Raw genomic sequence first — 14,254 nt, forward strand, 5'->3', positions numbered from 1 at the left:
GTACCCTGCGATGGCTGACCGAGGCACTACAAGCCTATTTCTCCTCTCAGAAAGTACTTTTTTTTTTTTCTTCTTCTTTTTTTTTTTTATTGCTTCAGGTCGTTCCTATAATTTCCACACATAAAGACGTCACTGGCGTAATTTCAGGGCTGCAGGACATCCATATGCATGATATCAAATCATCAAAAATGACCAGTGAAGCAAATTATTAGGTATTTCATTGGCTCCCACCGTACAGTCTCCTCTCCTGTGGCTGCTGGCTAAAAGTCTGCAGTGTCACTCAAAAAGGAAATCATATGCAGGCCCTCCAAAGTGTGGTCAATTATTTCTCTTTCTCATTGGCTTAATCAGTCTCATTCTCTGGTTATGTATCTGATTGATCTGCCCACCGTGTAATTACATGAATTAGATTGCAGTTAATACAGACACGATACCATGGTGAGTGATAATGGTGATAACTGTCCTCCTTTAATGGAGTTTCAGCTTTCTGCAGCATTTACTATACGTATCTTCTCTTTTCTCTGTGCCGTCCTTGGCCCCTTCTCAGCTGCTAATAAAGGTCTGCAGTATACAAATGATGTCTTCCGTAGTCTTCACTGTTTTTATTTATTTATTTTTTTTATTGTACAGATCCAGTGTCCCCATGCCTGTAAATGGGGCACAGAGTGTCTATAAATAGATATACTGTGGTAGCGAGCTGCTGGTGGTTATCAGCGGGAGGGGAGGGGTGTGTGTGTGTGTGTGTGTGTGTGTGTGTGTGTGTGTGTGTGTGTGTGTGTGTGTGTGTGTGTGTGTGCGCGCGCGCCGCTTTGTATGTGGTGATCGAGGCTATTGATGAAGGTGTTGGTTCCACTCTCGCCACTCCCACCCTTCCACTACCGTCACCACCCAGGGGAGTAATACCATGGAGGAAAGTCTCCATTTCGCATCTCTTCGCTCCCTAATGACCCCGCTTCGTCTCCACATCGCCACAGTTTTGCCAGGACTCCCACAGCTCATCCACACTACTTTTCACATTGTGAGGTAATCCATTTCACAATCTCTGCTGCTCTTAGGCTTCAGAACGTCCCTTTTTCTTTAAATCTGGGATCTCAAGCAGAAGGGATCTTTCAAAGATGAAAAAGACTCGGAGAGTGCCATGTATATTTTACTTCCTGCCCTCTGTTTTTATTCATCTTGGTCCTTATCATCCCCATATAATATGAATGTGTAATCACGCCATTATGCCTCTGCCTGCTCAGTTTATCTTCACGGAGGACGATATCCCTGTTGATGGGATCTGACATGATCCCTCTAATGGTTTTTTTAAGTTTCGGGGGGGGGGGGGTCCTCGCTCTGTGTGGTGCCGTATATACAGTACTCTAGTGGTACAGTAATGCCCCAATTCTCCCTAATTGTCTTTGAACACACTTTAGCTGTCTTCCCATTCTGTTAATAATTGCTCTCAAGAAAAGATTGCACTCCCTTGTCTGGATTTGAAGACGAGTCTCTGCCTCTTTGTCCCATTACTGTGTCAACGAATAACATTGCAATCATTTCAATTACGACAGCGCCGGGACAGAGGTCTTCAAGTAGGGCCTTGAGATGTAATTGGAGGGGCACAGGCGCATTGAGGAAAGGCATTTTTCTTCTGTGAAATTGCCTCAGTCTTGGGGACAGTAAATTGAGGTGGTGAAAAATGATGTGATAATTCAGCCGCATGATTTTGTAGGGGAAATGGTCTGAAAGTCACTTTCTGGAGAATTAGAAGGCAAAACTACATTTCTCTCCCGAGTCTTCTGTCCTTCACGCGGCTGCATGAAATGAACTGATGAGACAGAGGGAGAGGGAGGTGTCAGTGTAAATGTTTGCAACAAAAATGAAGCTGCCTGCTTGTGCATTCAGATTGGCTGAAGGGTAGGAGGCGGAAGCTGGAATGAGGATTCGCTGCCGTGTTCCACACTATTTCATGGCCTAAGCCTTTAATCGCAGCAGCCACAATGGATGCATGAAGTGGAATTTCAGATTGATTGATTCTATATTGATGAATGCCAAGGCTGGCTTAAGGAAGAGGGGGGAAAAAACAACCTGCAACTGTGGCTTTTAAAGAGGTTACATGGTTACATTTAAGCAGGCGAGCCCTTGCTCTTCTCATGTGCCTGTTTGTTGCTTTAGACGTGCTTCAAAGAAATATGAAAATTCTCGCTTTTTGAAGTTTAATCTCTCACAAGAAAGGGTGGGAGGCTGAATGCAAATGCAGAAATTTGCTTTAGCTTTGCGTCTTGCTGCTTGTGGTGATGAATTCCAACACCGTGGTCTTACTGGTAGCTGTTGACAGTGGTCACAACAACTCTAAAACTGTATACTAAATTGGCCGCCTTTTATAACAAGACTAGGAGTAAAGATGCACAGTATCCTGACCCCTCTCTCACTGTAATGTTCAATCCTCGCCTTTGTCACTTTGAGACACTATTGTGTCTCGTCTCTTAATCGCCTCAAGGCATCTCACAGTGACCGAGCTGGCATAAGCACATTTGGTACTGTGTGTAGTGTCGAGATTAACAGGATTACAGATTAGGGATTACATTGGCGTCATTCTTACCCGTTTAACCTTGACCCATGCCTGGTTATACAATTCAGACGGTCGGACCAAACTTGCTTTTGTGTTTGCAAGGCCCTGAATGTTTGCACGAAAGCTCAGTGATATTTGTTCAACAATAAATACAAACACAACACGTGCGAGATCATTGGACTTCTAATGAGCCTCCCGGGTCCGTCTCAGCTGTGATTGTGTATTGATGTGCGTGTACCAAAGTGGCTCACACAAAGACCGGAAAGTGACAACAACAGTAGCCTTTTGATGAGTGCCGTATGGATTACTGCCCTCTCTCTCTTTGCTTCTGCACAGTTTCCATGCCTCTGAAAACAACATAACCCCAGTGTTTCCATGGAGGACGTGCGGTTGCCAAGGCCCATGGTGATTGAACACGGAGGGTCATCATTTATTTCGGTCAGTCGGTGGTGAGGGGATGGATTGGGTAGAGGGGCAGCAGGAGGAGGGGGCAGGGGGCACTGTTTGGTCCCGAGGGGCTCGGCGGATCCAGCTTGCCTTAAAAAAAAGTTTATTTGTTGAAGGGATCACCTACGGCTAGCCTGACTCTGGTTGACAGTGTTAATGTACTGACTCTTCTCACAAGCCCTGGGACACATAGTCTCATTCACACTTTTAAAAGAAGTGCAACAGCGGTGTCAGGGAGGGAGGGGAAAGAGGGAACAGGACATGTGAGGCTACATATGGCCAACCTTAGCGTTGTTTATCCAGAGAGTTGTTACAGCTGAGGACCGGGCTCCTTCCCCCTGTTCCTCATTGTCTCTCATTAATCTAGCAGCATGGTTCTGGCCTGCTTCCCGTGATGTAGAGGGAGCAGGTTTGAGTGACCACCCACCCTGAGGGAAAGCATTAGTCTGTCCTCTCGGCCGTCACCTGCTATTGTTTATGCCTCCACTTCATTCTGTCGTCATCTTTCAGCTGCTATAAAATAATGGCGGGGGGGGGGCATTTTAATTGATGTTTTCAAAGCCGTGAGATTGATGGCCACCTTGGGGGTGAATTTCTCGCTCATTTCTCCCACCGGTCTGTCTTTTTTTTTCGTCAAGGTTTGGTAGTTGATCACCTTGTCCTTTTCCTCAGTTTTTGTCTCCCTTTCCACTCGTGTTCTCTTCTCCCTTTGCTGCTCTTTTTCCCTGTTTTAGTGGTCTGTCTGCCACTTCCTTTTAAGGGGAGTTTTAGCCAACGTGTGCTATTACAGAGCTCATATTCAGAGTGAGCTCTTTCCATCATTGAGAATGAAAAGGTTGGTTATCAGATATGCCTTAGTCTCCATCTGCCCCTCCCTTTATGCATGAGCTAAGACACTGACTCCCTTTGGCAGACTGAAACACTCTAGTCTCTGCGCACCTTTTGGCTGCTCTTTATCTTACGGATATGTCTTCTGGCTATACCTCTCATCCGCTTCTGCTAAGTGTGAAATATTCATGTTCTCTTTTCTACCTCCTCTGCATTTTAGCATCTATTATTTTGTTTGCGGTTACATCTTGGCTTCTTCTAAGGTATACATGGCACAGAAAGTGGAAGACAATTTAGGTGAGATGGGCGTGCAGACATTTGAGATCCATTACCCACTCGGACAGTGCTATATCCTCATCTCCATTATAGTCTAATGTATTGTACTCCCTATTTAGCTGGCCTGATCTCAAAGCTGTAGCTTCACACTCGAGGCCTTGAGCTTTACCTCTTATTTGTGTCAGCTGCCCTCTTACTCCTCCACTCCTGCCATCAGCCATTCTCTCACTCGCCCTCTCCCTCCCTCTTCCTTCAGTTGTAGCTCTTTGTATCTCAGTCTGTAGGTCAACATTGGGAGGCGGTCATCACTGCTGCGAATTGGGCAAGAAGTGAGGTTTTCTGTGCCCCTACTCTGTTTGTGTTGTGTCACCATTTAATCTGCTCCAAAGCCATGTCAACAGTGTCATTACAGAGCCACGGCAGAGCTCATTGTCTCCCTGCAAACCAAGATAACGTGTCTTCATTCTGGCTAATCATTCGTAGAAAATGAGTTTAAGATAGCCTCTTTCTTAGAGTAGAGCAGACTGGTATGTGTTTGAAGTCATTATTTCATTAGTAATAGTTATAGGGAAGAATGAATGTGAGCTTGTAAAACTGATGTAATGAACTGCAGTTCACTGTGGTACATGACAGAAGACAAAACTCTTCTATGTAAAAACAAATTTGCTTTGCACATTTGCTTTAAATAAGTTTTTTTTTTTTTTTTTTTTTTGTTACTTGCTCATAATTGATTACTTTAACAAGAGAAAGTTGTTAAACATTAGTAACTCTATGGAGCGGTGTCTTTACGAGTGGATACCTATTTGGCTTGTCTTATTCGTGTGCGCAAGTCCAACACAACATGCATTCATGTTTCGCCACCTATTTGTCCACTGACGTACAGGTGGAGAAACATGAATTTGCGGTAGCGTGCCAAGAAATACAGCAATGCACCAGCAAAGGCAATGAAGTAAAAAAATATTTGGCTTTGCAAGTGTTATGTGGAAGGAAATACATTCAATCACTTTGTTAGATGTCAAGGATACACAACATGTCCTTTGTTGAACACTGAATGTAAACACAAACTTTTCGATCCACAGGGCAACTTCATTTGACAGTAAATGAGTAAAAAAAAACAAAACAAGCATTTTCAAGATATCAGCTTGGTTTTTAGAAACTATTTTCAGAGTAACTAATCAATTTTGGAAAAGATAACCAACTTAATAACCAACTCAATAAATAAGATTATCATTAGTTGCAGCCCAAGATTCTGCTGAAAGTCAGTGAATGATAATGTGAGTGATATTGAATGTTGAATTATAACATTGCATTGGTGATGAGAAACCTCACCATTGTAATGGCTTTAATTTATTTATTTTTGTATCTTTTTAAGTACTAACGTGAGTCCTTTTGCCCAAAAGACCTGAAACAAGTGTTAGGCCTCGGTGTTGTGTAAAAAGTCGTCTCCCCTGTCTTCTCTTCTGCATCACCGTTTCCAGCAGCAGTCACTTCCTGTGGCTAATCATACTTTGATATGCCGTGGCACGAACCCTGGCTCCCTTAGAAATGAACAAAGTACCGAAGGGGGTGGGGGGGGATCTTCAAGCTACCAGGGCTGTTTGTTTTTGTCTGCTCTGCTGCAATACATTCTCTGAACGCCCACTGTGTTTTTTCACGGCCTCTCTTTACATTAGACTCTGCCTCCCTGTGAAGAGGAAATTTGGACACGACTCAGAGAAAAAGAAGTGTGATTTCTAGAGAACTGCACTCGCAGGGAGATTCAAGGCGTCGTGTTGAGCTTAAGAGGGGCAGAGCTGCTCGCCAGAATGCTGACCTTAATTACATTAAAGGGACCCTCCCCCATGGAATACTGTGTTTGCACTTGAATGATAACTTCAGTGATCAAAGGATTATCTATATGTTATTCAGAAGTAATGTATAGAATAATAGTGTATCTCCTACTCAGCTGAACAGTCATCAATTTATTGATTGTAATGTAGCCTATATGATTCACTGTGCTCTGTTGAGCACAGTGAATCATATAGGCTACAGCCACTCATGTATTTTTAATGTAACTTTAATTATATCTCAGTTTTTAGTGTTTAGTGTTATTGTTAAACCTTTTGACTGCATTATCAAATGCATTTTATGTCTGATTTGTGTCTGAGTCTTGATGGGTTTGGTGGTCACTGTTTAATGCCTTTGGGTTGAGAGGGTTGTGACTCTACTTTATTGGTATTTAGGGTTTTATAAAGGTGTGTGTGTGTGTGTGTGTGTGTGCACCTCGATAGCTCTCCAGCTTAATGGACAGAGCATTTCCATACAACGGTAATGAAGTGCTGTCTCATTTCTCCACCAGGCCTCTAAATGGAGAAAGGGTGTTTTTGGAAGTGACTAACACACAGTTTTCAATGCCACATCTTATACCTTTCACACTTGCCTTGATGGAGATGGACTAAAGAACTCGTATATTATGGTGGGTCTGCAGAGGGTATGGAGATGTATATTGAGTGTGATATGGGGTTTTCTCCCAGAGCAAAATATCCTGCTGTTGCCATCTCTGTCACCATCCACTCCTCTGCTCTTGGATCGCTTCTTTTCACCAGCTTGCTTTTCTCCCTTCTCCTGCACTCCCATTTTGGTCTCTATACTGTTGAGGAGTTGAGGGAAATAGAAGGCGAGTGTCCCCGCAGGCGATGGCTTCACTTGTATGCAGTCACACAGTCCTACTGGACTGAATCGGGAATTGGCTCGCCTCAAGGCTTTGTTGTCACTCACATTCTGCCTATTGATTGTGTGGAGGCTGCGTGAGTGAGTGATTTTTTTTTTTTTGTGTGTGTGTGTGTGTTTGCGCACACAGGGGTTAGGTGTGTGTGTGTAGGGGGGAGTTGGCAGCTCTTACTTTGTGTAGGTGAATGCAAGGACTAGTTTGGAGTGAACTTTTGGAGTGTTGGCACTGGCAGTATACACACCTCTCCCACACAGCGCTAAACCCACTCAACAAAAGAATATGTTGTTTGTTCTATAGGAGCTGAGGCTGTGTGTTTCAGATTTTAACATTGTTTTCTTGCTGTTTTTTTCTAGATCAGGAACCTCGATCCTAAGGGAATGGTGCAGCTGAGATGACCTGCGTGACCGTACTTTTCTCAAGAGATCATTCTCCGAACGAGAGAGTGGAGAAAGATCTAGCCCGGGACATGGTTGGCAGGTTCAGATGATGGACAGGTGATGGAGTCTTCCATCATCTTTCTCCTCCAGTGACTCGGCCTGCCAGCCCTCCCTCTGAGGCTTAAGTGTGTACCAACAGTCCAAGGCCCCGTAATTTCTCTGCCATGGTGACATAAGCAGCGCTGCAATATGAGGGAGAGCCAACGTGAGACCGTCTCATTTCTTTCTCCAGTAGCTGCTGCAGCTGCTACCTCAACGCCGTTTGTATTTAGCTCCATAGCAAGACTGACTTTGTGAATAATCCCTGCTCGCCGTTTCTACCCACACCGAGAGAGGCGGTCCCCAAGGCGTGTTGCTGGGCCGGCGGGGCGGTGTGGCGCGGGACGATGCTGGGATGCGTGACACGCCTCCGTCGGCTGGTCCGTCTCCTCCCCCTGCAGACCTCCCTCCTCCTTCTCTTCCTCTTCTGCACCGTCAGCGTCTTCATCTCTGCCTACTTCCTCTATGGCGTCAAGCGGGAGCTGGAGCCATCGGGAGGCGGCGTGTCCGGGGCTGAGGGAGCATCCGCCGACTCCGATGATCCGAGGGTCACTCCGTCACGACTGCTACCTTTGCGGGGCATGTCAGGGGGCCCCGGGGTGGATCCCGGGGGGGCCAGGACAGATCCTGTGGTTCTGGTGTTTGTGGAAAGCCAGTATTCTCAACTGGGTCAGGAGATTGTGGCCATCTTAGAGTCTGGCCGGTTCAAGTACCGGACTGAGATCTCTCCCGGTAAAGGTGACATGCCCACATTGACAGACAAAGAGAGGGGGCGTTTCACACTGGTGATTTATGAGAACATTCTCAAGTATGTTAACTTGGACGCCTGGAACCGAGAGCTGCTGGACAAGTACTGTGTGGAATATGGAGTGGGCATCATTGGCTTCTTCAAGGTTAGGACAACACCACACTCTCTCCCTCCCTCCCTCCCTCCCTCCCTCCTCTCACTCACACCTTCTGCCCTGTCCATCTGGCTCCACCGTCTCTAAGGAGATGGGATTCACAGGGTTGGAAAGACCTGCCTGGTTCAATATCACTCAGTCCCGCTGCACTCTTTCTCTTATGTTCTATCTATTTCTTGTTTGTCTTTATTCTGCAATCTGGCCTTCTTCACTCTTCTTGCCCAGTCTCGTGTTTCTCTTTTCTTGTTTTCTCTCCTTTGTTTTAATTTCTTAAGTGCTCTCTCTCTCTCTCTCTCTCTCTCTCTCTCTCTCTCTCTCTCTCTCTCTCTCTCTCTCTCTCTCTCTCTCTCTCTCTCTCTCTCTCTCTCTCTCTCTCTCTCTCTCTCTAATCCATAGTTGAGCCTGTTTGCCCAAGGCCTGTTTTCAGGCCTTATGGTTTTAATCACCATCTCTGAGCCATGGGAAGAATATAGAAAGAGATGTGGTGCAGTGATGTTAGGTGGTGAAGGTTAGAAAAGAAATCCTGCTGGGATTTACTGTATATTGGGAGAGGAGGAATTAGAGCGAGGGTGTGCATCCCAACAACCTGGACACACATCACTGCTGCTTTTTGAACCAAACGGCTTGCAGTGGAACCCAACCGATATCAATAGCCCTGATTTCTGCGTATTACAAACATATGCGTCTGCATGTATGTTGGATGAGAAGTAATACGAAATTACTGTACAAATCTTTAAATAACCAAATTTAAAGAATCCATATCAAATATATTTGTTAGGTACGTAATTTATCCTAGAGACTCCCCTCTTTCACGACTAAAAAAACATACTTAACATCGTTTTTAAAACTTTGGCACTTTTCCTTTTCCTAATTTTAAACCAGATTTTGCACTGATTACATATTCCAGAAATCTGCTACAGAAAAGGACACATTACCGCTATGTGGGGTCTCAGAGACCCCAGCTGCAAATAGTGGGTGAATACAATAAATGTTCATATGCTCTCCATCTGTGGTTGGTGTTGACTAAGTAGTCTTTATGCAGCACTCCCCTCCCCTAGCCCAAAGTCTATTATTGGTGTTATTAGAACAGTTGCATAGCCCGTAAAACAAATAAAACATGAAATATTCCCTTTTTTGGTCAAATAACAATACTTTAGGGTCGTTACCACATTTTGTCACCTTCATCAAATGGCCAAGTCCAATTTTCGGAAAAGGGAATTCCTTTCTACATATTGGGAATAAATATATTTAAATTGGTTGATTTTGCAATTATTATCATTATACATGCATCAATTGTTGGGGCCTAAAACAACAAGGGAAGAAAGTGTCAACAAAACACGAGGATTACAAAATGTTTGCGCGTGTATATATATAAAATAATAATAGTATTTATTTATCTATTTTTTTTTTCTTCAGATGTTCTCTGTCTCTGTTGGGCTCTAGTTTGCCAATCACAATGGGAGGAAAAAATCAGTAGCCAGTTCATGTTAGCGTTAACTTTATGAACCCGTGTCCACCGCACACTGTGGTAAAATGTTAAGTGAAAGTGTAGGAGAAAGTAGGACCTGTGTATCCGTGGCTGCAGAGATGAGAGAGAATCGGAGAATGACAAATTTGGGACGGGAAATTTCAGTGAATAATCACTGAACCCTAAGTCTTTGAATCTTTGAGGACACCGCAAGACGTTATTCATTTTGACTGCAATCTCGGAGCAGAGCAGATTGAGCATAGCAGGTAGAAGCTGCCTCCTGCCTTCACATTTGAGTAGGCCTGACATTCCTCATTTCACACATGATTGGCAAAATTGGGGAATTATATCCAATACATTTCTGTCTTCATCAGTCTGGTGTATGATGAATCTGTGTGATTTATCTCTCTTGTCTTTGTCTCTCCGTTGATCAGGCCAATGAGAACAGTCTGCTCAGTGCACAGCTGAAAGGCTTCCCCCTCTTTCTTCACTCTAACTTGGGTCTGAAGGACTGCACCGTCAACCCCAAGTCCCCCTTGCTTTTTATCACTCGATCCGGGCAGCCCTTGCCAGGTCCTCTCCCCGGGGATGACTGGACCGTTTTCCAGTCCAACCACTCTACGTACGAGCCTGTGTTGCTGGCCAAGACCCAATCAGCTGAGAGTGTCGCATCGATGGGGCAGAACGCTGCTCTGCTCCCGTCGGTGGTGCAGGACCTGGGGCTTCATGATGGCATCCAAAGGGTCCTGTTCGGCAACAACTTGGTCTTCTGGCTGCACAAGCTGGTGTTTGTGGACGCTGTGGCCTTTCTGACGGGGAAGAGACTCTCGCTGTCCCTGGAGCGCTACATGCTGGTGGATATAGATGACATCTTTGTGGGCAAAGAGGGCACACGCATGAAGGTGCCTGACGTTAAGGTGAGTTTGTACATGTGCTTCACAGTGGGAAAACTTAAGCAGAAAAGAAACTGAACCCCACTTATATTTTCAAGCAGCCCTTTGCTGAAAAATAAAAATTGCCTCACACATAGCGTTCGCTATCCTCTGTTAGTCATACAGAAACCCTTCTTCTCGCTCCTCTTCTCCTTTTGAATGCAATCGTCCCAGTAGGCCGCTCAAAGCTGACAGGCCCCACTGCTCACACTGTCACAGAAGCTCCACAGCAATGAATATTTCAGGGGGCCCACAGACATCCAAAGAATGTTGAAAAGCTCCTTGCTTGCGTCCCCTCAGAGCAGAACCGACCCCCCTCATATGTGGATGCAGAGGGTATAAGAAAACATTATGGAACAAGCATCAATGCCTGCCTCACTGGCAGCGCGACGGCAAGCTTTTAGGAACGAATCACACCCGACATGACAGAGAAATGTGTGAGCGTGAGAGGGTGTGTGCTGGGAGTCTCATCCAGCGTACAGATCAAATGAAACAAACAACCGAATCAGAGGAGTGAAAAATATCAAACGGAATGGAGGAGAGGAGTGAGGCAACTGGGAGTGGATGTTGGATGTTTACCGAAAGAAACTTTGCCGAATGAAATATGTATGTGGGCACACATGCGTTCACGCTTCCTCATTAATGCGCTCGTGCACCAGTATGAGCTCGAAATGTATTGACTCACTCTCCTTTCCTCCCACTGTTTCAGGCCCTGCTGGAGACACAAAGGGAGCTGCGTACCCATGTGCCCAACTTCACCTTCAATCTGGGCTTCTCAGGGAAATTCTTTCACGCTGGTATGCAGCCTGTGAAGAGAACCTTTGCTACTGTTAATTCAGGCCGAGAAAAGAGCATGCAGTAAACTAGAGAGAGATAACGCTTCTTAGATTGTAAAGTTTTGATTCACATTATTTTAATTTCTCTACTCCTCGTCTTCTCCTTCATGCCTGACTTTTATTTCCTGTTTATCTCCTGCATGCCTCACTCTAATATCTGAACTTCTTCTCCCTTTGCCTCTCTGATTTTCATTTCCTCCCTTTCTTATCGCTGACCCTGTTTCACCTTTGCCTCCTCTTTGTCTTTGTCCATTTTTATCCCCTCCATTTCCTCTCCACCCTTCACCACTTGTTTTTCTGTTAACCTCCCTCATCCCCCTCCATCTCCTCCCTCATTTCCGGGTCCTACTGTCCACCCTCTCTGTCGTGTTCAGGATCTGATGAGGAGGACCTGGGAGACGATCTGCTGCTTTCCTACGTGAAGGAGTTCTGGTGGTTCCCTCACATGTGGAGCCACATGCAGCCCCATCTGTTCCACAACCAGTCCGTGCTGGCCGAGCAGATGTTGCTCAACAAGAAATTTGCCATGGTGAGTCACGCTGTGGGGGGCGAAGGTCAGATCACAGCTTTGGGTGAGCACTGTGATCAGAGCTGTCCCTTCTTATCCCAGCTAACTTGTTCAAATAGGCACTCTCCGGCAAGGGTGTTAATGCTTTTTAAAAGTGGTAATCTGCAAGATTTCACCCATGGTTACTGAGGTAACAGCTAGTGCTCTTTAGCAGACACTACTTGAACAGCTGCTTTGTCAGGAATATAACAGAACAACAGCAACCGGCATATCTGTACAGTGCAGCCAAACAAACTCTCTCAAGAATTCTAGTACTAAGAACTAGTAGTAAGAACTCTAATCAAGAAGTCAGTCAAAAATAATTGCAATCAAATTAAATCCTGCACACAATGAGAGAAGTTTCTCACACAACAGGAGTACACAGCAGAGTTGGTTACCTTGCTGAGGAGCAACCTGTCACCTGCAGCTCCTCATCTAACAGCTCACTGTGGCTATTAAAGATGATCTGCTTGACAGGAAATCGGATGGAAATGACATCTGAATTCATAGACCCGTTTTTGACGAAGCCGTTGTCGCTAATTGCAATGACGAGCACATTGAGTTCCTGTGGTTGCTTTACAGTAAAATGCCAAATCTGTGAATCATGGACTCCACCGCTACCATCAGAAACTACTATGAAGAGAGAGATTCAGTAATTATCTCGATTACAGAATGTATATACATTAAATGACTATTAAGGAAAAGATGCCCAAAATTCGGGTTTGATTTCATGAAGAGGGATTGTATCATAGCTTTAATATCTAGGGAACTTGACTCTCACTCATGTATTTTTGACCTCTAGGAGCATGGGATCCCCACTAACATGGGCTACGCTGTGGCGCCCCACCACTCTGGCGTCTACCCTGTCCACATGCAGCTGTACGACGCCTGGAAGAAAGTGTGGGGCATCAAGGTGACCAGCACAGAGGAATACCCACACTTGAAGCCTGCCCGCTTCCGGCGAGGTTTCATCCACAGCGGCATTAGCGTAAGACCACTTTTCATACACGCCAGGCTTCCATAAGGCCTCATTATCTTGTTACCTCTGGCCCGTTGCTTTCTCTCCACTCTGCTTCTCAACACCCATTTCAGCCATTAATCCCTTTCAGGGTTCTCTTTCAATCTACATATGCTATCCTTCATTCATTAATTATCCCTCCATCTCCACTTCTTTTGTACTTCTTCTATCATGCCCAGCGGTTACTCTCTATCTTGCATTTGTCCGTCATCCTCTTTTCCTCTCCGCCTCTGCTTTTGTTAAGTCTTGTCCCCAAAGATGCTGAGCAGAATTCTTATTTTCATTTACCGTATATCACAGAGGCAACAGAAGTCCTGAGAAAGGCAATCATCTCATTAGTCTTGCTGAGCTGTTGTATTCTTCTTCTGAGTGGGAGATGATAATGTAGTCAAGTGAGCCAGTCTTGCATGAGACACCTGTCTGAGTAGTGTTGTCTAGCAGGCTTGAGGCACCATAACGAAGACTGACATCTCTGGCAACAGCACAGCAAGTGTCTGCACATAACCAATCACTGAAATGTCAACCACCCCCCAAAAACAAACTTTTTAGCTTCACATTGCTAGCCGGTACAGAATTATATAGTTATGAGACCAGAATTAAAGTTGAATAGATTACATTCAAGAGGTTCAAAAGAAGGGGAAAAAATCTTATCTATTTCTTTCCCAGGTTGACCTTCAACGCTGATAGGAAATAGTGCAGCCTCAGTCCCACTCCCTTTGTAGTGTTGGCATTCAGTCGGCCTGTGTGGTCTCAGAGCTCTGTTCCTGTCCTTGAGATAGTGCAGTCTGAATGGACAGTCTCCACTGCTTACCAATGATTGATATTCAGTTCCCCAGACACTCCAAACTGTAAACGCATTTCCATGAATTTCCATATAGACTCAGAGTGAATAAGAGCTTTGCTTTAGCTAGATGAGCTGCATAATATGAATGTTATTGAAAGCAAACAATGTGTGAGGTAACTGCCTGGAGTACTGACAGCTCCTCTCTCAGTGGAGGGCCGATGGTGTGTGTGTGTTTGTTTGTGGGAATGCATTTCTTTTTGATTTTTTTTTTTTCTTTAATGTTTTTGCCATTTTGGTTTGGTGACTGTGTCTTTGTTTACATCACAGGTGCTGCCCAGGCAGACATGTGGTCTTTTCACGCACACCATCTTCTATAAAGACTACCCGGGCAGTCCGAATGAACTGGACAAGCTCATCAATGGTGGAGAACTCTTCCTCACCGTTCTGCTGAACCCTGTGAGTCAACTACGCATCCACGC

At 45.0% G+C, this 14,254-nt stretch overlaps 1 protein-coding gene across 1 annotated transcript in view; it reads left to right on the top strand.

The window, feature by feature from the left end:
* ndst1b (N-deacetylase/N-sulfotransferase (heparan glucosaminyl) 1b) overlaps positions 1–14,254 on the top strand; it is a 43,292-nt gene that overhangs the window by 22,111 nt on the left and 6,927 nt on the right. The window contains exons 2-7 of the mRNA XM_038699257.1: positions 7,166–8,181; positions 10,093–10,575; positions 11,300–11,387; positions 11,801–11,955; positions 12,776–12,961; positions 14,103–14,231. Coding sequence (XP_038555185.1) covers positions 7,636–8,181; positions 10,093–10,575; positions 11,300–11,387; positions 11,801–11,955; positions 12,776–12,961; positions 14,103–14,231 — 1,587 coding nt within the window. The 5' untranslated portion in view covers positions 7,166–7,635. The remainder of the gene's footprint in view (positions 1–7,165; positions 8,182–10,092; positions 10,576–11,299; positions 11,388–11,800; positions 11,956–12,775; positions 12,962–14,102; positions 14,232–14,254) is intronic.

This window comes from Micropterus salmoides, unplaced genomic scaffold, assembly GCF_014851395.1.
Source record: "Micropterus salmoides isolate LMB-PRFRI ecotype aquatic unplaced genomic scaffold, ASM1485139v1 Ms_hic_scaffold_5, whole genome shotgun sequence".
NCBI lineage: Eukaryota > Metazoa > Chordata > Actinopteri > Centrarchiformes > Centrarchidae > Micropterus > Micropterus salmoides.